This window comes from Amblyomma maculatum, chromosome 10 (assembly GCF_055883805.1).
Source record: "Amblyomma maculatum isolate TAMU_Amacu chromosome 10, ASM5588380v1, whole genome shotgun sequence".
NCBI classification, from domain to species: Eukaryota; Metazoa; Arthropoda; class Arachnida; order Ixodida; family Ixodidae; genus Amblyomma; species Amblyomma maculatum.
Genome location: NC_139353.1, coordinates 28989572 through 29015971, shown reverse-complemented (window position 1 = coordinate 29015971; position 26400 = coordinate 28989572). Strand labels below are relative to the sequence as shown.

The 26400-nt window shown below is 45.0% G+C and overlaps 1 protein-coding gene across 1 annotated transcript in view; it reads left to right on the top strand.

Annotated features, from left to right (window-relative positions):
• LOC146176001 (uncharacterized) overlaps positions 1–9699 on the top strand; it is an 18437-nt gene extending 8738 nt beyond the window's left edge. The window contains exons 4-5 of the mRNA XM_084580898.1: positions 2682–2762; positions 9486–9699. Coding sequence (XP_084437024.1) covers positions 2682–2762; positions 9486–9667 — 263 coding nt within the window. The 3' untranslated portion in view covers positions 9668–9699. The remainder of the gene's footprint in view (positions 1–2681; positions 2763–9485) is intronic.
• The last annotated feature ends 16701 nt before the right edge of the window (positions 9700–26400 follow it).

The window sequence follows — 26400 nt, the reverse complement described above, 5'->3', positions numbered from 1 at the left end:
ATGCCGTTTTGCATCTTAGAGCAACTGTACAAGCTCCCAATGGTGACAACTGTCTAGCTGAGTTTCCAACGGCTCGTCTGAATTAAAAGTTGTGAGTAACCTGCACTGTTTGACTGGTCTGCCTATCATTGCTCCTTTGCCTCACAGCCTCTGATGGCTGGGCCGGGGTAACCGTTGTTTCAGTATAGGAGGTGTTGGTGGATCACGCTAGGGTAAACAAACCTTTCTTGGTTCAAAGGTGCGCAGTCGGATATGGTCAAAAGAATGCTGCCGCACATATGGCCTCGATGTTGCCTTATATCGACATCGTTTATTTCACCGGTCGAAATATGAAGTGTCACTAGAATTTGCATTGCTGTTATTTTGCGTCAGGTACATGATCTACCATAACCCTATTTCTTATCATATTGAATACCTCGTTACAAAAATGTTGTAAAGCGAAATCCTTCAACAGCTCACGACTGGCGTCTAAGAAAATGTGCGCAGAAACTGCGCGAGATGTGTCCTCGAGATTCTGCATGATGTCGGTGGGATTCAGGTATATAGCTACCGATAGTTATGGTTTGGGATAAATAACGATACTTATGATGAGAAAGAGAATATTTATCGCTCTCTACACTCTCTTTTCAAAGATACAACTCTCTCTCAGACAGAACTCTCTATCAAATGAGAGAGAGAGAGAGGAAGAGGGTATATGAAGAAAGAAAGGCTCTCTACCTTCCCTTCTCTCCAACCTTATCCTCCCTTTCTCTCCCTATCTCTCTCTTATTTCTTTCTTACGTTTTCAATCTAGCCCTCCCTCATCCCCTCCCCTTCTTTCTCAACCCCTTCCTCCTTTCCTTTTCTTCCCTGTCAAGAGACAGAAAAAAGCTGTTTCTTTATAGACAGGGAGTGTGTGTCTGTCTGTCTTTCACTCGAAAGGAAGAGAACCATACTTTCTCTTCCTCCCGAGGAATCAGGAGGTTACCATAGATCATAGCCGGGCGGCCAAAGTGCTTTCGCCTTGCTGCACGTAAGTAGAGTTAAGTGCTCCCTTTAAATATTTTATATATCCTGATATATGTTTGCTTTTCAGCCGCGGTAAATTCAGCATGCACTTAGTTTGCGATTTACATCCGCTGCTTCATGTAGAAAGCCACAACAAAAAGTAGACAGCCCAAATGATATTGAATGGCAGAATCTTTGGTAAAGATGCGTGTTTGATTACCCTTTTGTTGAATAATTATGCAATTATGAGTCACAAATTACCAGTTCCGAATTATGGATATGATTTTGCATGTAACCGCTGCCTTAAATATATTCACCGCAGCTTTTCAGCAGAAATTGAGGAAAAGTTGAACTAATGTCTTCCTTGGCAGCGGATCAATGGGGGCCCTAAGGACAGTGGTAGTGTGCTCAAGTTTGTAGAGTCAAAGGGGACATTAATAAAGCTTTGTGAGCGGTCTAAGCGCTCCTTGATTTTACAAGGGAGAATTTTTCAAGCATTTGCCACGAAGTTACAGAATATTCTACACGTTTAAAAGTAGCTTGAACATATCTATATGCTCGTATTTTTGACTAGCCATAACCTTGTAAACTGTCAATAATTAGTTAACAGAAACCGAGGCAGGACTGAAACGCTAAAGTAAAATTTATTTTTTCTTTTGGTCGAATGTTGCTTTGATGTTGTGTTTCCTTTCTTCTTATGCTTGAGTAAAACCAAATATGCACTTTAGCGACAGCAATCATTATAAACCATTTAAGCACCAAAATCTAACTTTTATGGCACAAAAATAATGTTTTGAAAATGATGAAGCAACCCGACAAGTTCATATATAGGACCTCAACTGGTGTCTGTACAGAAATTGAACGACTTGTAAAGATAAAAATTGAGGGGAGATACAAAAGAACCAAAACACAAACCTCCGACACTCACCTCTGAAGAAATGTTTTAGATAGAGGTTTACACAACTATCACCCAGTGGTGTCCCATGAGTGATAGCGGCGAATGAGTAATAAGCAAGAGTTTCTAACAAAATACTGGCGTGCGTGCACTTTATCGCAAATGTCACCCAAAATATTAATTTACAAAGAACTATTACGTAAAATGCACAAATAAAAAGTAATGGTTATAATGCGACGTAAAACATTATTATTAATTCGTACCATAATGTTAAGAGCGAAAGGTGAAAATTAGAATAACGTACAGTTTGAATTTTGCAAGAATATATTTACATAAAAAAGTGATGTAACGTAACAATGTTTATGTGTTAACCGTCAGTGTAGCTTGGCAAAATACAGGCAATGTTCTATCTATAATGCTCCATCAGGCTGGAAAGTCGTCCTACATGATACAATTTTTTTGGTTTGGAACACCCTCTCTCTGTAACATAAAAAGACGTTTCTGCTTCAGGACAGTCTTCTGTTTGCAGGCGAAATTAAGGTCAGGTATGAAAGCATAAGTACGATATACTTTCGGCAATATTGTTGTCACGTATTGATACTTTTATTTGCCATTTGCAGTAGTTCTACATTTCAGTAAAGTATGCAGTGGTCAGTGCAGAACATCACCTATGTGGTGAACTAGACCCCGAATACATAGAAACGGTCAGATTACATTGCCAAAATTTAAATCCCAAAATCTGCAGCTTGGCGCTTATAAAAAAAAATGTGCTCCAATGAATTCAATCAAATTTGTGCAGGTGGGCGTTGGCAAAGCCGAGAGATAATGGAGTATGTGAACAAGAAGATGACATGCGCAGTATTTTCAGTTCTGGGACGCGGTATGTATGAGCCTTACACTGTTCAATAGCCCCATGCCATGCCTCCAACGCAGGAAGAGACCAACGACAGAAGTGCCTACAATAATAATTAGTCCTAGGCAATGTAATGCTTTAGAGGCCAAACGCTATGTTTCTATTTCACTTCGTTTCTGGCTCGAAAACATTGTTTCAAATGTCAACGCTCATGAAGTAATAACGGTTTATGTGACTGCAGCAAAGAGTCTTCCGTCTTCGCCAGAATGAGAAGTCAGCATGATTTCCTAGCACTGTGTGATCAAAACCGATATGGTTTCATTAAAGATCAAAATTTTTTCCGCCGGGGTGGCTCAGAGTTTAGGGCGCTTGTCTACTGTGTCCAAGGATGCCGGATCGAATTCCGGCCTCCACAGCTGCTTTCCGCTGGAGGTGAAATACTAGGCACCCGTGTGCTGTGCGATGTCATTGCACGTTAAAAAATCCTAGGTAGTCAAAAATTTCGGGGCCTGTCACTACGGTGTGTCTCATAGCTTGAGCCGCATTGGGATGTTAAGCCCCATAAACAAAACCGAACAAAAATTTCAAAAAGAGATAGTTTCAAGGTTTTCACCTTACCGCAATAGAAATGTTGAGGGATGGGATAAATACTCACCTTTCAAAATTGGTAGCGAACCTGCGACTAGACTATTTTGCAAACACGGTACTTTTTTCAGCCTTGGGCTTTCAAAAATACTAACCTGTTGAAACGTGAAATTCTTTTTCGGGAAGCTTTATCAGACTAAAGCGCGATCAGTTCTCGCTTACAAGAGAATAAACAAAAAACCCTAGGTGGTCGAAATTTCCCGGAGTCCTCCACTACGGCGTCTCTCATAGCCTGAGTCGCTTTGGGAAGTCAAACCCCACAAACCAAACCAAGTTTCCAGACAGGAATAGGAGAGGAATTTGCGCATTGACAAAAAGCGCCGCCGATTTTTTCATGTCCAGCTGCTTTTCTTCGCGACTGCAACAGAGGGACCTCATGTGCTTGTACAGGGAGCAATAAAATTTAAAAGAAATCTGTGTGGTGAAGCTGATATATAGATTACGCACTGTTTTTTTACTCGTAGCTACGAGAAAACATGCATAAAGACATGAATTTTGTAGAGCCTTGATATTTCTTTTATTGTCTCCGACTGACCATAACTATGCTGTCAGCTTCGAAAATGCCATTTCGAGTCACTATCGCCAAGTTCCGAATTTAAGCGTTATGCACCAATGCGCACAAGCTGTGCACGATAGTCGTGCTTTATATGCAAAAGTTGGTCATTGTTGATACTACAACAAATTTCAGCTTCTTCGGCTTAACCATGCTATGCATATGATCTTCAGCAATAGCTCGTATAAAAACCCGGATACTTGAAGTAAATTTGCTCCTTGCGCCGATTCCAATAGAATATTTTTGTAACTAAATAGGATCAACACTGTCGGAAGTAAGCTGAAAAAGCAACCTACTACCAACACTTGGGCAGCCTGTTTCGTGAGTTGACGTGAGCTTGAGCAGAGGGACTCTAATTATGAAAACAACTCATGTCTGCAAACGTTATAATTTAGTAGTTCCACGCGATGGCAAGCTTTAACCGCGTAGCCTACCAATAGTAGATATTCGTTTTCCGCACTTTTTTTGCCGCAGTCAAAAGCTGATAACAGTGCGTAATAACAGCACAGCACATGTAGCTAACAATACGCGGTACACACTGCTTTTAGGTTTTGTATGCGAGCGCTTACCATTCCGAAAGCATTTAAATTAACGGGACACTGAACGTAAGGAACAACGAGAATGAGGAATGGAAACACAAAAGTAGAAAATGAGGAGCGTGAATGTAAAGCACAACCAGAAAAGCGGAGTTTCGATGTGTCTCGAAAATAAATTTTACTTGAGTTTTACAATAATGAACTCGTATTACAAACAGGAATCGGTTCATGAGAATGAAATTTAGTTGTTCAGATTGTTGGAACTGATGCACTTCTTTAAGCTTGGAGAGGAAACTGGTTTGTTGCTGCTTAACTTCAAACGAGCTGGCGATAAGCATGGGTTGCTCTGAGAAACATGGCCGCAACGAACACTGACTTTGTTACCCAATAAGGAGGCCGGTGCAATCGCTCGCTTGAAGAGAGAGGAGACTGAGGATGTCGACCAATAGAAATATAGTGTGCTAGAGAGTACAGGAAGGTTAAGGGAAAGTGGAAAACGCAAATATGAGTGAATATAAAAGTTTGCCTACAAGCTTACGTGAAACACGCAGAAGTGGCTGGAGAAGAGAAAGCGTTTCGTGGCCACAAGCAAGTTGTCCAGAATTTCGGGCAATAACTGTTTTACACTAATTTAACTGAAAATGTGCGGTATTTTGTCTCGGACAGTCTAGCAAGTAACATGATGGCTAGAAACACCGACCTAGGCAAGGAGGTTTTTTACTAGTCATTCTCGTGGAGCCAGGGACGATCAAAACGAAGAATTCGCATCCAAGTTTTACAGGCCAATGTTCACGCTCAGTGGGCCACAGGAGGACAAATATTGGGTGGGAACCAGCTGCAGCCGATGAGAAATGCAGAAAGAAGATCTAGGTGACGCAATGACGCATGCGTTATACCTGCTGTGTGGGAGAGCCGGTGTGGCAGCAGCCGACGCCAGGCATCAATCAGGAGAACGGACAACTCGGCCATTTCAGTGCTTTAAGACCGCGGTTATTAAGTCATTTTTTATTGCCAAGAGTATTCATGTACGTGCCTGTAATTGTGCAAAGGCCTCGCATAAGCGTGGCGCTCGGGGATAGTCTGCGACTCCAATAGTAAGGAGCTTTACCGGATCCGGCATTCCTGCCTCTGCGATGCGGGCTCGGACAAAATCGGTGCGCTCTTTTGACTGCGAATGTATTTTTTCTGGACCGCAACAATAATAAGGGCATTACCTCCCACCATAGGAGATTCGTTGTCGAGAAAGATGTACTCTGTTAACCTTTCTATTTTCTTTCTTGGGCATGCCCGTCTGGCTGTTTCGACACGAAGCAAGATAATCTACGTCTCTGTAATCTGCTAGATAACACTACGTCTTTTTGCCGGGAGCTTCTGACGTTATTGCGCTGGGCGTCGGACCGCCAGAACAAAAGTAAAATGGCTCAGGAGGTCTGCCCCTGAGCCACATCGTACGACTTGTAATATATTTTCAGTGTTACGAATCTCTTGATGGTAAATTGTTAATCCTACCATATCCAATGGAAAGGACTTCCCCTAATACTATATCATCACCCCTACACGGGTCAGAAGCGGACCCCCTGGGCTCTAAGCTTTTGAAAAATGCTGTACATTTTGATCCTGCGACCACCTTGTAACGGTTAATATAGGCATCAAATTAGGCCTATCAGGGCGCTCTTTATATTGACTATGCAAGAGTTGTAGGCTACATTCTGTAGAGCTTTCGTATGGTCTTTAGTGTATTTAATAATGCGATAAGGTTAAAGGCCTCGTTACCCAGAAACTCCAGCCTCACCATTGTCGGCGAGAAAACAGGGGCGTGGCGCTAGCAGGCGGTAGCTGGCTGCTGATATTGCCACACGCTGATTTTTCGATGATTTGTGCAGCTTAACGAGATCATACGATATGAGAAAGTTGGGAGGAGCTGCCAGATCTCGCTGCTGATTTGAAGTGGGAGAGTGGATTAAGAATTAACCTTCCAGTGCTCTTTGATGCAAAGTCACACAAGCTATTGCTATGCAGTGCAGGCACGTTCTTACGGCTTGGTTCACACGTGGCTTTATATGTGGGAATAGGGGGGGGGGGGGCGGTCGTCTACGCCATTGCGTCATGCCTTAAAGGTAGAGCTTGCTGTCTCAGATCAATATTTGTTCTGCTTTCGGAATTTACAGCGTCTTCAAGCGGAGGCGCTAAAGATATGCCTTGGATTTCGTCGATAATCATCATCATCATCAGCCTGATTATACCCACTGCAGGGCGAAGGCCTCTCCCATATTTCTCCACTTAACCCGGTTCTGTGCTAGCTGCATCCACTTGACCCCTGCGAACTTCTTAATCTCATCCGCCCACCTAACTTTCTGCCGCCCCCTGCTACGCTTTCCTTCCCTTGGAATCCAGTTTGTTACCCTCAGCGACCATCGGTTATCCTCTCTTCGCACTACATGTCCTGCCCATGTCTATTTCTTCTTCTTAATTTCTACTATAATGTCGGTAACTTGAGTTATTTCTCTGACCCACTCTGCACGCTTTCTATCTCTTAATGTTACCCCTACCATTTTTCGTTCCATAGCCCTGTGGGTTGTCCTCAACTTAAGTAGAACTCTCTTGGTTAGCCTCCACGTTTCAGCCCCATAGGTGAGTACAGGCAAGATGCAACTGTTGTATACTTTCCTCTTGAGCGATACCGGTAAGCTGCTAGTCATAATCTGCGAGTGCTTGCCAAATGCGCTCCATCCCAATCCTATTCTTCTTGTTATTTCTTTTTCGTGGTCCGGATCTGCGGTTACTACCTGCCCTAAGTAGACATATTCGCCTACTACTTTCAGTATTTCGCTACCTAATGTAAACTGCTGTTCCTTCCCGAGGCTGTTGAACATTGCCTTAGTCTTCTGCATATTGATTTTCAAGCCTACCTTTCTACTTTTCCTGTCTAGGTCATCAATCATTATTTGCAGTTCATCCCCCGAGTTGCTTAGCAAGGCAATGTCATCAGCAAATCGCAGATTACTGAGGTATTCTCCATCTACCCTTATCCCTAACTGCTCCCATTCCAAGTCTCTGAATACTTCCTCTAAACAAGCTGTGAATAGTACTGGGGAGATTGTGTCTCCTTACCTAACACCTTTCTTTATGGGAATTTTGTTACTTTCTTTATGCAGAACTATGGTTGCTGTGCAGCCACTATATATATCTTCCAGCACTTTCACGTACGGCTCGTCTACCCCCTGATTTCGCAATGCCTGCATCACCGCCGAGGTTTCAACTGAGTCAAATGCTTTTTCGTAATCAATGAATGATATGTATAATGGCTGGTTATATTCCGAGCATTTTCTATCACCTGATTGATGGTATGGATATGATCGATAGTAGAGTACCGTTTCCGAAACCCTGCTTGATCCTTTGCTTGATTGCAGTCTAAGGTTGTCCTGATTCTATTAGCGATTGCCTTAGTAAATACCTTATACGTAACAGACAGTAAGCTGATCGGTCTGTAATTTTTAAGGTCCTTAGAGTCCCCTTTCTTGTGAATGAGGATAATGTTTGCATTCTTCCATGGTTCCGGTACCGTCGATGACACCAGGCACTGCGTATACAGGGTGGCCAGTTTTTCTAGCACTATATCCCCCCCGTCCTTCAGCAAATCTGTAGTTATCTGGTCCTCTCCAGCTGATTTCCCCCTTTTCATAGTTTCTAGTGCTTTCTTGACCTTGTCCTTCGTCACTGGTGGAACGTCTGACTGTTTTTCCCTACCGCCAATCTCATTACGGTCCTGACTACTTTGGATACTGTAGAGATCTGTATAGAACTCCTCGGCTACTTTGACTATCTTTTCCATATTAGTGATGACGTTGCCCGCCTTGTCCCTTATCGCATACATCTGGTTTTTGCCTATGCCCAATTTCTTCTTTACCGCTTTAAGGCTTCCCCCGTTCTTTACAGCATGCTCAATTTTCTCTATGTTATACTTCCTTATATCGGCAACCTTGCGCTTATTGATTAGCTTTGATATCTCGGCCAATTCGATCTGGTCTGTTGGATTGGAAGCTTTCATACTCTGGCGTTTCTTAATCAAATCTTTCGTCTCCTTAGACAGCTTGCCAGTATCCTCTCTAAATATCCTACCGCCTACTTCTACCGCGCACTCAGTAATGATATATCTGAAATTATTGTTCCTTCCCTCTAGGGTAATGTCGCCATTCTCAGTTAGAGCTGAAAACCTATTCTGTAGCGAGATCCTGAACTCTTCTGCCCTCCCCCTCACTGCTAATTCGTTGATGGGTTTCTTTCTTACTAATCTGTTGCGTTCGTTCTTCAGATTTAGGCTAATTGGGGACCTCACCATCCTGTGGTCACTGCATCGCACTATCCCGATTACCTCTACATCTTGCATCTTGCATTCGTCGATCAACCTCCAATAAATAACGAATGAGAAAGGGCTGCCTGCCTAATATCGATATAATGCAACGCGGTCCATTTACTGTTTATTTACGCGTACTCACTCGACATCGCAGTAATCTGTTGAGGATTATGGATGAACGAAGTATTAAGGCACGTACCGTTCTGTAGGATGAGCTACATGTCTGCACGCTATGATCAGATGGTGAACTCTGGGAGGGGTGACCCTGCTGCTGAAGACAGAGCCCCTTTTTTATGACTTTTATTATGCGATATATTTTATTGTTTCCAGGTTCCGACTTCTGCAGTCGGCTTACGGTATGCAACACCTTTTGCTTGATTTCTGGGGTTTAACGTCCCAAAACGACTCAAACTGTGGGCGATGAATTAGTGGAGAACTCCGGAAATATCGACCACCTGGGGTTCTTAAACGCGCACTGACATCTAACAGCACACGGACGCCTTGCTTTTCGCCTCTAAATAGATGCGGCTGCCGAAGCTTCGATTCAATCCCCCATCCTTTGGCAGAGTAGTCGAGCAACCTAACCCCTGTTCCACTCCGGCGGGAGGTATGCAACAAGTGTTTTACAGGATTGATATTTTTTGTTCGTTCCTATATTTCAGACAAACTGCGATTCTCCCTGGACCTAAGGGTGAAAAACTCATCGATAAGCAAAGGTCCCGACGAAGACTGCTTCAGTTATTTTAAGAACCATACACAGCAAGGACAGAAAGCTAAACGTGTATACTGGCCTCAGTGCCAGAAGAAATTAAGAAACCACCATAATGATTATCTTTCTCAATGAAATAAACAGAATAAATTAACTGGGTGCAGCATGATCACTAATTTTGACAAGTTATTGGATTTATTTGCATATATGCTGGGGTGACTTCATATTAAGGTAATATACGAAAATCATTTTTAATATTTTGAGGTATCACGAACAGGTTTGAGTTTGCCAGTTATAATGTTCTACCCCAAAAAGTGCATTATTAAACGCAATATGTGGATTGCTATGGATGCTCATACTCGTATACGAATCTCCACACTTCTAAGGTGGGACTCATTTCGCCTGCGTAGCTGCTGACAAATTACTGCTTACTGCAGCGATTATTTTGTATAATAACTGGTCCATTCAAGAGCCCTTCAAGAGATGAGGGAGTCAAGAAGTCATTCTTCACCACCCTTAAAAGCTCCACCCACTAACCTGATGTCAAAGTTTGTTCCCTAAGCGTATATCTCACCACCATGAGTTCCGCGTTGAGCATTCCTAGCGAATGGTTCTTAACATTATTTGATTTCACTGTCATGTTTAAAGGAAAACTGACCATTTGATAAAAGCAATACCGATAGAGAGAGCCGTCTTCATTAATCTAATATGCAGTCGTGAACCTCAATCAAGTGCTAGGGCAACTGCAGCAACACCTTCAGAAAACAGAACAACGAATATAAGCGGGAGTGAACGGGGCACTAAAAGTGCCTACTAAGGCATTTAACACATGCCTCACCCTAAATGCACAGAGTCCTCTCGCAAAGCTTGCACGGACTTCCATTCCTATCGACATGTGAAGACAGACACGAATCATGGGCGAGTGGAAGCCTCAGTTCTCAAGCCGAGCCAACGTTTCTACCAGTGGACTTACCTTCAATCTTTATCGGAACGTTCGCTCATTTCGCGAACTGAGGCTCCTCGTCAACCCTCGTTCAGTGCTCTTTCATAGCGTGCAGCCATCTTTTTCTTTTATTCTGCCCTGGACACGGGAATTATATCATGAAACAAAATATAACTGGCCTGCCCTCTTATATTAGTCGTCCAATGAAACTCTCGTAGGAAAAAAAGAAAAAGGCATTACTAAAAGTCATTTCGAACCACAGAGTTTATGTCATTAATAACACTGTATATTACGCTATTTCCCCAAACATCAGCGGCGGGTATGATATGATCAGTATGCCCGCACTGCGATTATCTCCGAAACATTGTCACAGACACCTTCCACACAATCTTTAGTAGCGTATTTGCGTTGATTACAAGCAAAAATCCTTGCAGCTCGTCTACTCCCTCTTTGTACCTACATATCTGCTACTAAAGAGCCTTTAATGCAAAAGAGCATTGAATAGCGTAGCGATTTGCTAGCGACAACAAACTGTATCATTCGAGACGAGGCAGTGAACGAAAGGCGTTTATTTAGAATGCACAGCGCTTGTATAGCCAAAGGAGGCACGTGCCGGGCTTGGCACGTGCGTCGTTCAGGATACATCTTCCCCCCTGCGAGGAACAGATGCGAAGCACTTGGTAAAAATTTTGATCGTAGCGCAGGCATTGCGGTGGTCTGGTAGCTCTGGTGGACCAACGCATTGAATGAGCCTGTGGAGCTGTTAGACTCAAAGCCTACTCCGTCGTAGTCGCGGGTAGCTATGCCTGGGGGAGGTTCCAAAGCTCACTGACGCCTGTACTGTTTCTGCAGCGGGTGTTGTGGGTTGTAAAGCACTTGCTTGTTCGCCCTCCGGGTCATCACGTTCGATGGCTTCTTGCTGAAACAGCTCACCAGTCGGAAGTAAATGCTATGTGTTGCGTTGCAGCAATTGGTGATCTTCTGTAACTACTGATAATACATCAGTGCCACTGCTCCGGTAAATTGAGTTCAGCTATTCCATGTCCTTTCTCTTACTCTCACAGCATCTCCGGTTGTGAGAGGAGTAGAATTCTTCCTCGAGTGTCTGCCTGGGCTCGTTTGAACACCGGTCTACTTGGCTGCAGCCTGAAGTCCGGAAGCCGAGTGCGAAGTCTTCTGCACTGTAGTAGCTCAGCGAGGGAACGGCCGTCTTAGAGCGGAGTGGATCTGTAGCCGAGCAGCCCGAGCCGGAAGTCGTCATTTGTCTTCCGTTTTCTTTAGGATCTTTTTCACAATTTGGACCCCCTTTTCAGCGAGTCCGTTGATCTCGGGAACACTGGGCTTGACGTGACGTGTTTGAAATGGTACCTGGATGCAAAGAGCGAAAATTCATGACGAAAACTGGGGCCCATTATCAGTGCACACTTCGATTGGAATGCCGTATCTTGAAAGGTGGCGCTTATCTTCTCAAATACCGCACTGGATGTTGTGCCAGTCAGCGTTTCCACTTCCGGGAAGTTGGAATAGAAATCAAAAACAGAAATGTACAAGCTTCCCCTATGCTGAAAATTGTCAACGTCTACACAGTACCATGCATGTCCTGGTGTAGGCTTTATCTAAAGGGCTCACTTTGCTGTTTGTAAGCGTATTTTCGGCAAAATGCGCAGTTCTCAAACCTTTTTTTTAATATTCGCGTTCAGCCCGGTCAGAACACCAGGCCTCTGGCTTTTGCTTGGCATTTATGCAATCCCATGTGTCCCTCATGAATCCGCTGAAGAACTTCCCCGCGCATTGACTTAGGAACGACAACTCTGGTGCCATTAGGAACAATTCCTATAATCAAGGACATCTCAGATGCGGATGTCTTTATTATGCCGACAATTTCACCTTGACCATCAATGCGCCGTATCACTCAATGTAAATCCGCATCCTTTGCAGTTTCGTTGGCCAGACTGCCCATTGTTTTTTCGCTTACCAAGTCGGACAGAACTGCAACCACGTGGACTTCAACGCCTTCCGTGCCGTCCCTGTTGTCCTTGACCTCTGCCTTGGGAGCCCTTGAGAGCATGTCTGCGAGCCAAAATGTCTGTCCTGGCACATATTTATTTATTTATTTATTTATTTATTTATTTATTTATTTATTTATTTATTTATTTATTTATTTATTTATTTATTTATTTATTTATTTATTGCACTTTGTAGCAAAAATACAATTTTTGCCGTGGGACCGAGGCTAAAGGTGACGTACAAGTCACCTAGCGGGGCCTTCGGCACCACAAATGACATGTGCAACACAACGCAGCAGGCACAGAGCAGCACAAAATAGTCAGTCATATGTGAGAATGTAATGCAAACACAAACCAGGGGCAAAATACATAAAATTCAATCTGTAACATACATCAAGGTAACAGTGTCAACAGTAATTGGTATTACACAACGGAAATAGGAAACAAATAATCACGTATGTTCCAAAAAGTACATCTTAATTTTTTTTTTGAATGTTAAGGAGGATGATTCTTCAAGTAGATAAAATATGTCAGGATAGCAGTTCAAGAGGTTAGGGATTTGCCAGTGAATTAACTGCATACCATACCCGGTCCTTATGCGAGGTTTTATAAAGTTCACATTTCTAAGGACGTAATGTGGATCAGTGTTGATAAACGTAGTTAAAAACGCATTACTGTCAATTTTGTATTGTCGGTATATAAATTCGGATAGTCGTTGTTTATAGAGGGCTGTAATACTTAATATATTACTTAGTTTAAAGTATGCAGACGCAGAATCATATCTAGACAGGTTGTGAATAAACCGAAGGCCTTTCTTTTGCAAAATATAAATCTTTTCCATGTTGGTTTTTGTACCCACTCCCCATACAAACAGGCAGTACTGAACACGAGACTGGACAGTGGAAAAATATAGTTGCTTCCTCAAGTGCATTGGCAGAAGCGGGCGAAATTTATTCAGTATGCCTATGTATCGGGCTGTTTTGCTGGATACAAAGTCTACATGATAAGACCAGCGGAGGTTTTCGTGAAATAGAACACCTAAATACTTATGCACTGAAACATGTTCTAAGGAGACAGATTGGAACGAAAGTGTGATATTTTTATTTATTGGTTTATTGACAGCGGAAAAAAGTATATATTTTGTTTTATTAACATTTAACATCAGCTGGTTTGCACAAAGCCAACTCGACAGATCTTCAAGCCATTTGTTAGCTGCAGACACTAGGGAGGGTAAGCTTGGCGAGGAAAAAAAGGCGCTCGTGTCATCGGCATAGAGCAAGATATTGGAAGTTCCAGGGATAGCAATTATATCATTTATATATAAAAGAAATAATAGAGGGCCTAGGATGGAACCTTGAGGAACACCGTATTTTATGAATTCAGGATCCGAGGCAAAATCATTTATAACGACAAACTGAGAACGGTTTGACAAGTAGCTTTGGAGCAGTTGAAGTGCGACACCTCTTATTCCGTAGTGTGGCAGTTTTTCAAAAAGTATTTCATGCTTAATTGAGTCGAAAGCTTTGTTGAAATTCAAAAAAATTCATATAGTACACAACTGCATGTCTATATTATTGCAGGTCAAAGTCATATGCCAGTAGCCTAAAAAAACGTGGAGCTTGGGGGGCATGTCACTGATTCCTTTTGTTGGAACGCCAATCAGCGGGCAGAGGTCTGTCTCAATAACAATCTTACGTCCGGACACGAGACGGTGGAATGTTTCACAGCCGAACGTTATTCCCATCGCTTCATTTTCGATTTGCGAGTATCAGTGTTCAGAGCTGGTCATTACACGTGACGCATAGGCAACTGGACGCCAGGTTTCACCGTGATGCTGTAAGATCGAGTGCTGCTCTCAACCCATTTTTTCATGCATCTGGCATGATTTTGGTTTTTTTCGCTGGGTCAAAAATAGCTAACAGAGGTACACTGCTAAGCATGTTGCAGATGGCCCTCCATTCACTACCGTGATTGTCAATCCATTCGAAGACCGCGTCCTTTTTGATGATGCTTCGAAGAACAGTAGTGCGTTCCAAGAGATTGGGCATGTACTTGCTGTACTACTTTTCTACACCTAGTATCCTGTGAAAAGCTGCTTTATCAGTTGGATATGGAGTCTGCTTGAATGATTGATTCAGCGCTGGATTGGGTCTTATCCCATCTTGTGTGATGACATCACCAGAGTATTCAATTTCAGTCAAGCCAATCTTGCACTTGTCGGCGTTGAAGGTTAAACCTGCTTCCTCTGCAACCTGCAGCACGCTTCGCAGGTGCGCATCGGGTTCTTCCTTAGACGCTCCCCATATCAGAATTTCATTTAGGTATAGGCGATTTTAGTTTCTATGCCTGGACGCAGCCATCTTAGTTTGATGGTGGCGCCACGTATAAGCCAAACTGGGAAAGTCCGCTCCAGCTCCTCTTTCCTCTTGACGCTATCTTGGGCTGTGCTGTGCGCGTTGATGCTGCAATGCGGCAGCGTAAAAGTGCTGTTTTGCGGTGCTCGTGAAAGCTATCGGGCACCTTGGCCGTATTTTCTGTTTTGTTTGAGCGCGACAGCACCATCCATCGGTTTGGCGTGGCGGCAGATGTTTAAAACAGCACTAGCGGCCGGGGAGACTGCGATGGATTGCGCTCCGCTTCCGCAGGTCGAACTCGTCAGTGCTAACAGTGAGGATGTATCTGTTGTATCTTTCACGATACATGTATTTTCAATTTTGTTTTATAATCGCGATGGTAACTGTACACACAAACACACATCAAATGAGCCGTACGGACAGCTACCGAACGCGGAATACAGACACTACGAAAGATGGTTTCCGCTCATCGCTGCATAAATTTAACTTGAAGTGCGACCCATTTTAGGTCGTGCATTTACTCTCGACAGTGCATATTTATATTCGATGTTGCGCGCTTTCATTTCGCATTAAAAGCACGGGTAGCGTACACCGCGGTTACGTCGCTAACAGCTGCTATCGCGAACCGAGCTTGGCGAATGCATGCGTGTCTGCGGTGCACCAACGACCTAGTGCGAAAAGCATACGATCGAGCTGTCCTGCTTCAACTATGTATACTTTCAAGGTAAACCACGTACGATTCAAGAACAGCACATAAAAGAAGTAGTGACTACGTCCGTCGACGTTTTTTATGCAACCTTGGTTTACGTTCCGCGACGCAGCAATATCGTATCCCCGTCGTAGCAGCATCGTTTGTACGACGTATTGTTGAGCAAAATGTCCACAAACGTGCACTCTCAGTTGCACCATGAACGAAGACAAATTTGCAGCACATACAGGAGTGCTTACAAAATCTGCGCAGCCCGCTGGCGCGGCGAACGACGGCACTCTCCCCGAGCGCTACTCCCTAGTCGTCGCTAGGCCTAAATTGTTTCGCATCGAAGCTACACACGACGGCACGTTGTAATTGCTCAGCGCTAGAGTAAATGGCTTCTCGTGGAAATGTATTACTGCCGATCCCATTGTATCAGCAAAAGAAAGATGTAAATTTCGGTGCCGCCTTAGCAGTGGAGCAAGCGTGCAGACGATGAGCCGGGCGCCGCACCGGCGGCAGCTGGCTATGTTGAGAAACTTGTTCGTATTGCAATTATCAACAAGACGGTATTGGTAAAAGATCCGCAAGAAATATTTTTTTTTTGCTGTCGGTTTATTTTTTAGGTGAATAACAGATTTCAGCACGCTCTTCTCGCGCTGGCCGAAGAGATCCACCGTGTCGTTGGCGCGGAGAGCTTGCGGGAGACCCCACCGGCGCGGAGTGCGTGTTCACTACGGCGGAGGAAGTAAAATGAGCATCATATTCGTGAGTCCGTCATTGGTAATAAGTCTGTCTGGCTTGCACAAAACGTTCATAGGCGAATTAAGTCAGAATGAACTGGAAACCGGTGAAGCAGAAACATATCACAGCCGCACTCAGACTGTCGTTGCATGCTTCTCGTATACGCTCTCAGCAATAATCTTGCGATGTCTTTGTTTGTATAGTCCACGAATACACATTGCTGTCCCTATGACATTAACACTAAAAGGGGCGCTAATTAAGCTATTTAACTCTCTCAAACGACAATACGCCGAGGTGCAAAGCCGCTCTGCTATGCATGAAGCGCGCGAATGCACAGCCCACTCGGGACTGGCAACAATGGGCCGGCGCAATGATTCCGGTTAGAGAGTATTTTCCTCCTCTCCTGCTTGCTCTCGGTAAAACGTTCTATACTCTCGTACTTCCGGGGCTGATGAGATTCCGAACGGGAGCCTCAAAAATCGGTAGCGTCTGAATGGAGTACCGAACGTGCATATAGAGACTGGGGTGTCATCCAAAGGTATCTGATAGAAACCCGACTTTTCATCAAGGAGCGAGACGTACTTAGCGCCGGCTAGCTCAGCTTCTATGTCCTCGCGCCTTGGTATCTGATAGTGCTCGCGCTTTATGCACTTGTTGATGCTTCTAGGATCCATGCCAACGCGCAGTTTCCAGTCTTTTTTCCGCACAATAACCAAGGGGCTCATCCAATCTGTCAGTTGCTGGACCCTCTCAGCGATGCAGCTTCGTTCCACGCATTCTAGTTCCTCCTTCAAAGGCTCCCTCAGAGCCAGGGGCACACGTCGCATTGGCTGGACAACTGGCGTCGCATCCTTCCGTAGGAACATTTTGTACTGACGTTTCACGCAGCCAGTTCCCTGAAAAAGCTGGCGAACATTCTGCAGAACGTTCTCACTGCTGACGGCTGTCGTGTTTCCTGCCTTCACAGCATCCACTGCACGGAAAACTAGATCGAGGGACTTGCTTGCTAGTAGTTCCAGTCGAGCTTGGATGCCTCTTTTGACGACGAAGAAGTTGATGTCTTAGACCGACCGTTCACAGCCACTGGTAGATTTTCTATATCGAAATGTCGAATGACAACCCCACTGTATGATCGGAGCACTACATGAAGAGCTCAGTTTTAATTCTCCAAACGACTTGCACCGCAGGTATAGATAATGCAGGGTAGCAGGCTGGCTTGGGATCCAGTCTACTTTGCAATGAACTATTTCGTCAGCCACTTTCGCATTCACTACCCAGTACGCATAGGCGTCGATGCTCGAAACTGTCACATCAAGTATGTCGAAACTTTCTTGTTCTTCCTCAACTTTGCACATTTGCGGGGCCTTTTTACAGCAGGCGGCGAAATGGTTAGCACTCTGGCACATGAAGCACCTTTTTCCGAACGCTGGACAACTACCGCTTAATGCGGAGAAACGTTGGCATCTGGCGCATTTTCGCGATTGCTTCTTGACTAGCGGTACTTCGTTATCGGGCTGTGCCCATGTCGCGTTTCATAGCGAAGCTGCTTCTTCCACTTTGAAATCCTGCTTCGAATGCGTCTTGACTAACGCCACATGCTTATCAAGTTGTGCCCAGGCCGCGTTTTGTATTGAAGCAGCTTCTTCTGGTTTGCAAATCTGCTCAGCCTTCCCAGATGTCAAGTAATTTTCCTTAAGCAACTTTTTACGCAGTTTCCGGCTGTTAGTACCAAAGACTATATGGTCACGGAATAAAGAGTCGGTAAGTTCAAAAGCATTGCAGCTCCTTGCTTGTTTTCTGAGGACCCGCATGAAACGCTCGAGCGCCTCTTCGCCTTGTACTCTTGACCGGAACATGTACCTATCATAAACTTCGTTCTGCTGCACTTGACAGTTATCTTTAAAATTTTTAACAACGGTTGCATAGTCTTGCTTGCTCTCGTTTTCGAGGAAAAGAAAGTTGTTGAATACCTCCAATGCGTCGTCTCCGGCAGTGCTGAGTAGCAGTGCTACTTTGGCGGCAACGGATCTGGGCTCTTTTGAAGATTCCGTTGCTTGCAGAAAAGCTCAAATTTCTGCTGTAATAATTCCTAGTTATTGGCAATATTCCCCGACAATAGCAGTGGTTCCGGATGCTTCAGCAGTTGTTCCATCGTGCACCGCGTTTTCACCGCGCGTTTCAGTCTTCTGCAACGGCAGACTGAAACGCCACTTCTGACACCATGCATCAGTCGAGACGGGCCAGTGAACGAAAGGTGTTTATTTAGAATCCACAGCGCTTTTATAGCCGAGGGAGGCACGTGCCGGGCTTGGCACGTTGGTATTTCTCGATATGCTCTTCCATAGCAGAAACACTGAAACACGACGCTTATCACCGAAATATTCACCGATAGCTGCATATCAGGCGACGCTTTCTAGAGTATTTACATACGCAAAATGCTCAGTTGAAAGTGAATTCATTGACATCACTGCTCCGTTGTCAGCATCCGTTGATCCGTTGTCAGCTTGGGAGACTAAAACATGTAATATGATGTTGTTGTTCCAGATATCTCTGTGTGCAGGCTAAATTGCATGCGTTTTAAGACAAGAAAAAACATTGGTGACGCCTCTTGATAGCCAGAAAAAGGACTGAACAAATTCAACGATGCACTGGAAACAATGACCTGAAACATTTACATCCGTGTAAATGTTGTGAAGTTCGAAACAGCAAAATTATGCAGATAGAGGGAGATATGACCATAACAACGAGAAGTTCCGGCACTCGACTACTGTTCCCAAGGGTGCGGGATCGAATCCCGTCCTCGGCGGCCGCTATTTGATGGAGGCGAAAAGCAAGGCACCCGTGTGCTGTGCGATGTCAGTGCACGTTAAAGAACTCCAGGTGGTCGAAATTTCCGGAGTCCTCCACTACGGCTTCTCTCATAGCCTGAGTCGTTTTGGGATGTTAAACCCCACAAACCAAACCAAACCTATGAAGTATCGGTTATAAAGCTTGGCAGTGGTGCAGAGGGATCGTGGTTGGAATCCCGGCGGGTTCAAGACTGTTCTTTAGTTTTGTATGTTTTAGATGTAATCATGTTATTTTGTAGCTGTGCTCATTTTTTTGCAGCCCGGTGCCGCTTTTTTCTGAAGAGAAGGCCACCGACAAATACAGGAAATTTCGGAAGCACAGCTCTGCCAAGTTTTATGTAAGTCCAATCTATGCAATAAACTGCTATACCGAATCCGGTATGATATTGGCTGGGGAGTTTTCAACATGGCTACAGAACGAACGGCCGCTCCTTCAAATGTAGGTTCAAAAGCTTGAACGTCAGCTCAACCATACTCGACGCCACTTCCTCCAAACGACGGACAACCATTGGTCTGTGAAGATTGCCATGCAGGGGCTATCGCAGCCGCATTTATTTCAGGAAAGCTGGAAGGAAGCTTTCAGGAAAGGTGGCATAGTTCTGCTGAGGCGAAAATTACAGAATGTGCTACTCAGCGCCCACCAAAGCCACCTCGTATTTTTGTCATAGGCCAACTTTGACCAGGAGCGTCCCTACAGGCTTCTTTCTTAGGCTGAAGAGAAATATGAAAAGGATGCGATGGAAAAAATAGTCAGCAATAATAAGAATTGAGGTGCTCTGGTAAGTTCAGGTCACTACAGTAGGCCAGGTTAGGTCAGAAGTCGGTGAATAGCTTTGGCTGGTGAGGTGAACTCAGATGGTCGTGCCTGCCTGCTGTGCAGTGTGCTAGTGGTGCCATCAGGGGAGCTTAAAGAGTGTATGCTGCCAACTGTTACCGCTCTGTTCGAGAATCATTTTGGAGGTAATCAGAGGGGTCTGGCAGTTACCGTGGAATCAGCAGAAATAAGCGGTGTGTTAATGCACCCCTGTTGGGATTGGCGGGCGACATCTGGCATGCCATGCTCCATCTGATGCGGGAGAAAGTATCGCGTGAGCATGAGCTGCCATGTAGGCCCAGCCATTGCCACCGGCTCTGGCAGTGGTCAAAATTCCAGTTAGTGCGGTGGGATTCCGACTTGCAACATTCGACATTAGCGAACATGTTATGAAGTCGCAATTTAATGAAGGGAACGCCGAGTCAGGGTGCGCGCAGGTTGCAGCTGACATGCAGATCATGATATCGTGGTGTCAAGAGAGGCTGCCGAGAGGGCAGGACCAAAGGTTTTGCCAGGAGCCTTATATTTTGTGGTAATCGGCGGTACAAAGACCAAACGGTGCTTTGAATGTGAATGGGTGCGGTGCGTTGATTTTTTAATTGACCCTAAGTAGCACAATATTAATAACCCTACAATGGGTTTTGACGGCAACGGTTGGCATGAATAGAGGTCCTTAATTGACATTTAAAAAATTCTTGAATGGCCACGTCATAAATGCTAGTAGTTCGCCTATGATGCGCCCGTTTAACTATCAGGTATTCCCGTCGCTCCCACCTGATTGGACCCATGGTCACCTATTTTATCAACAATGGCCCACTACGCACCTTGACTAGGCCAGGTTTTCAAAACTTTTCCTTGTTAGCGCCAAGGCTAAACCTATTTTCAACCAGGTTTTCCATCCTGGCCTAAAATGTATCCCTTAAATACGGCCAATATAGTTTTGACGTGCTATTCAACTACATCCTCAGAGGAAAGTTATCCTTGCATGCGGTAGGAGTCTCGTCGATGTTTTTGCTTTGGCAATGCTTGCTAAATACACTACAGTTCCTTTTCGGTCGTAACGGCTCTGCCTGCATGCAACACTGTAAGCAGTAGGTAAATAAACAATGATGATTCCGACTTATACCGCTTGTCCTCCCGCAGCAGGAGGCTTCATGTGTAACCCTTTACATATGATCGTTCAGCAGACATGAAAAAGGAACCAGAGTGTCGAAGAAACAAACCTTTTTGTTTTCAAGTGTCACGTGAGCACTTGGAAAGACTCAGCTAGGGACGGACAGGGCAGGCTTGCAGAAGGTGGCAGGGCTCTTTGCAGGCTCAAAGTGAGCGCTTCGAAAGCCGCACCACTCAGCATCTAGAAGCACACGTAGTACAGCACGCATCAGCGGCGTTTTAAATTGGTTTACAGGTAAGAAAATGCGCAGTGTCTCTCACAGTTCTCCGCGCATAGCCATAACCGAGCGGTAAGGAAAAGGAGGATGGTAGGAGTAAAAAACGAGAGAAGAGGAGAAGTGCCGTAGTGGAGTGCTGTTGACAACCGTGCAACAGGCGCTTTCATCTCACCGCACTTCAGTGGTCCAAAGTTCACCTATACGTTGACCAAACGCCTAGCCGTACAGAACGGAAGTTGCTACTCATCACGGGCGATTTCAACAAATACCCCAAGATTGACCCGACGTTTCTTCAAGCCGCTGAAGAACGATTTCAACTGGAGTTGAGCAAACTACAACCGACTACCAACACGCAATGGGGAAGTCCTCTATACTTTCTGCTTCAGCAAAACTCTGCTGATTCAAACAATGGTCGCGAGAAAGTGGAAACAAATTTTCACAATACTGATCACCATACTGATCTTCATTGGTATGAAAGATAAAGTTCAAATCGTCATGTAAAGCGTGTGTCTTATTTTCAAGCGAAACCTAAGCGTAGGGGTATCCAGCTCTCGCTATTCTAACAGGTTGAACGAGAGCTAATGTATTTAAGTATTAGTTCTTCCCTAACACAATTCTGGACTGGAATAAGCTTCCGAATGATGTAGTTTGTGCACCTGACTTTCAAAGTGCTGTTGAAATGAGGTTGTGATATATTTCTTCCAGGACTCGTGCGTTTACAAGCGCTGTGTTGATGTATGTTATGTTATCACGTATACTACTTGTGAATTCATTTAGTGTTTTATTAGTGTGTTGTGTTACCTAGCTGAAAAGTTTCCCAATATCTTCTTTGCATGTGTTATTGTATGCAAATATATCCCCCTACAATAATGCCTCATGAACACTGTAGGTACGTACAGCAATTAAAATAAATAAATAAACCACAGCCATTTTTTTAATGAAAGCTTGGCCAGCCCGTTTGATCGAAAAAGCTATAAGCGGGATGGCACTTTCATGGTACTAACATGAAGCTTTTTGTCGCCGGCACTAAGAGAGGAGCGCATGTGGGAATGGTAAAATGCGGCCTCGGCGTCTCAGATGTCCGACGAGCAAGCGACATTTTGCTGGGAGGAGTCAAATTACACGAATCTCCTTGCGGCCGGCAGACCGGCTCCGATGTGTCAATTCCTTCGCAAGCTGTCTGTAGGACATGGCGCTTCTTCAGTGTGCGGCGACGCGTATACTGCAGCCGCGACGCCGAGTCAACCTCTGTGTCTTGAAGACCCGTGTGCGCTCTTAAATTAAGTATGGCGTCATATCTGCAGCGTCCGCTAAAGTCCTGTTGAAATAAGATCGAGAGTGGTGGCCTTTCCAGTGCTACAGGGTGCAAATTGAAGAGATTCAGTAGCCTTTGCGATCGTGCCCATGATTTTTCATCATAACATCTAAGCAGTCTTTAATGTCTCACGCAAATATATTTTATTCGCACTCGAGAATAAAAGACCGTGTGACTCGCCGCTGAATTACACTAACAAATAACTGTAAAGATATGGTATCAGTAAATGATGTATACGTAAGCGAACGTGGTTGTCTTAGCAGGTAGGTAAGATATTCATCCTCGAAAGAGGGCCATGGCGACGAACAACAGACAACAAGCATTATAATAAAAATATCGTTTTCTTTGAAGGTTTATTTGTTCATAGTAGCATCATATGGATCAGTAAATATGTATTTATTCATTCTGGAACTTTAGGCGCAGATCGGACAACAGTGTAGCTTCGGATTATGAAATTCCTGCTCAGCTTTTTAGGAGGAGTAGGTTGTACTGGGGGCGTGAACTGCTCCACACTCCTGTCACAGCCTCTACGTCCCAATGAAGAAGCTTTCTCCTGGTTGTGAGGTTGCTCAGGTTCACTACGTTGTCTCACTCGGTGAGAGAAGCCTATTAAGTCCCCCAATACCTGAGGTGACGTTTGAAACCTCGAGTCGTAATCTCTTTTTTCTGCACGTCATGCTTTCGGTAGTTACACTTTTTGCTTTACTTGCCAGGCATTCTTTCACAGCGAGGATGTCACCTCTCACATATACCCTTTAACCGCCTCGCATGTGTAATCTCAAAGAAGTGATCCATAAAGCGAGAGCTATATCAGATGCAACGACTATGTGTTTCTGTAACTGAAACGCTTCAGCCATGTCAGCAGGCACCTTCCTGTTAGAAAATCAGGGCGGAGAAATCTATCCCGAAAGCAATTGCGTTAAGGGCCATCCCTGAAATACAAATAATACCTTAGACCGTTCTCTTATAATCAGTGACTATACGAACTCGGGAACTCAGTCGCGCATTCCCAGAACCCTATGTCGCCCAAAGTATTGACAAAACTCAGTGGTCCGGCACTACATATGGACCATGATTGGCATCCAGGCCAGGTGAGTACGCTGACTGCCTCAGATCGAGCGCCCCATTCAGGTAACTGGAAATGCTGAACTGAATAAAAAAATTAAATAAGTAGATCATATTTGAGCTGCACATATGTAGCCTAAAAAGTTATCTCTTGCTGAACACCGCACCAATGTTGACAAGGAGGAGAACAATGGAGTTGTATATTAAAATGTGCACATAAAGATCTCTTTAAAGTCATTATTCCTCACGGACAGGACACTTGTGTATCCCTGGAAACATCGGAGAGTCAAGCTCACTGAAGCATAATTCGCTCCTCTTGCGACGGCCAGACACGGTTGTTGAACCCAGTCCCGGGGATGCCTTCTCAAAAGTTACGTCTCCCATGCCCCGTTGCCTGGCTCCCGACTTCGGGAAAGCAGTAGTTCCTGGAATGCGAGCGTCTCGAAGGCCTGTCGGCTTCTCGGAGCGAGACATTTCGGCCGGGAAGTTTACATTTTACCGCAGCCGCTTATTCGTCCGTCAGGGGGCCCTGGGCTATCTGGAGACGGCGGCGGCGGAGGCGGACTCTACGGGCGTACAGTGCAATGCGTCTGGTCGGACTTCAGCCGGGATGTAGGATTAGAGAGTGGCAACTGTGCGTTCGCAAACCGCGCGTGCGGGTAGTCATCAGCCAGGCGGCGTCGGCTTGTCGGAAGTTGCTCGGCTCTGGGAGGAATAACTCAGGCGAGCCGACATCGACGGCCCGGCGCCTGCCTCGGATCGGATCCTACCACCCCAAAAAGCTAAGCACCCACTACTCTCAAGCCTTCTGATCTCTTTCCTTAATTCCTCCATTCCTAAGGTGTGCTCGCTGACCGCGCGTGCGGGCAGTACACCAGCCAGGAGGCGTCGGCTTGTCGCAAGTGTCTAGCCCAGGCAGAAATCACTCAGGCGAGCTGGCATCAACACCCGACGCCCGAATCGGATCGGACCGTATACCGCCGCGAACCGCTAAGCACTTGCCACAGTTCAGTCTTCTTGTGCTTGCTAACAGTTCGTGCGTGTAGCGTGTCAGCCAGAGAGCGAATTCTTGTCGCAGGGTGTTCAGCCTAGGGAGGCATCACTCAGGGAAGCCGAAGGCGACAACACGACTCTCACGTCGGATCGCACCCTACCACTCCAAACAGTTAAGCACTCACTACACTGTCGTCATGTGAACTCTTCCCTTAATTCCACTCTTTCAAAGTGTTCTGTGTTGCATTTACCTTCATCTATATATTGGGATGCTGTGTATGTATTCGAATATTTATTCTCTTTATTCTGTGCCACCTGCTTTGTTTTAATTGGAATTTAACAGTTTAATTGTACCCGTTGTCGTTAGCAATTAAAGTATTTTACTTTCATTCCCAACTACTGTGTCGTGCCACCGGTCAGTGACTGATCAGGCGTAGTCCTATCACCTGTTAGCCATCTGATCCTGCATTAGATTTAGCACTCGGATATAGGTGTTTGTTCCTCTTCCCACCAAAGCTGGCAACTGAGAGTGCGGGGAAGCGCCGTCCGCTTTGGCGAAATCTTTTCGTCCACATCCCCATGTCCCATATCGTGACACACATAGACATACCTTCCTTTCGGCGGCAAAGGGCAGCAGTGTGCACCTGCAAATAGTCGGCATTTCTGAGATGCGTGGATCGACCGCTTTCCTGTGCGAATCGCCATATGTGTGCCGGCACATAGCGGGTATGCCCTCCGTCGGCCTGTCATCCCTTGTGCACGAAAACGGTTGACTGCCTCTGTGCTCGTCGCCACAGCTGCATCGACTCACAAACGCCCCCGACCTATTCTATTCTTCCACGCCTAATACCGCTTGTGCTGAGAGCCAAGCTTTCTGAAATTTTAGCCTCGTGTTAGGTGCGTGGCAATCTTAGTTGGTTATGCACTAATAAATTCAACACAATACACAACATGACCACATGATGTAAATTGTGGGACGACCTGCTATCTCGGAATGCTTATTTCGGGTGGGTAAATGGAATAAGAATGACACTTGAATTGTGTCGATGGAGGCGAAAAGCAGCGTTCCTCTGTGCTGTGGGAGGTCCAGTGATCGTTAGAGAACCCCACGTGGTAAAAATATTTGAAGCCGTTTTCTGCGGCGTGTCAGCGACTGCGTCACTTTGGGACGTTAAACCCTACAAATGAAACCAAATCAACTCTTCCAGTTGTTTTGGTTATCAACTCCGGCACGCTACACCTAGACTACTCTGGAACATTCATTCATAAGTCTCTGTCAAAGTAGGGAGTTTTTTGTGTGGTGTGATCGTCTACGTTATCGCGTTATACCTTAAATGTGGGGCTTAAGCTTGTGTACTTCTTGATATTTTTACAGGAGAAACAAATACCAGAAGGTCGCCTATAATCGATGTACCCACAGGCTGGCTACCGTAGAAAGGCGGGCAGGATGAAGCGAAAGAGCAAGAGATGAAAGTGGTGGTGGTAAATGTTTTCGGCTAAGAAGCTAAACATATTATAACCAGCTTCCTCTGATTAAAGTTCAATGCGGGCCATCTTATCAGCGCAATATTTTGGTTATATAATCAGTTTCCGCCAAAGGGGTTCACGCAACTTGCACAAGCATTAGCACAGATGACGTAACGCCAATTCTGCTTACCTTTTGTCGTGCCTAATGCATCAGCACCTTTGCTGCAACATGACCT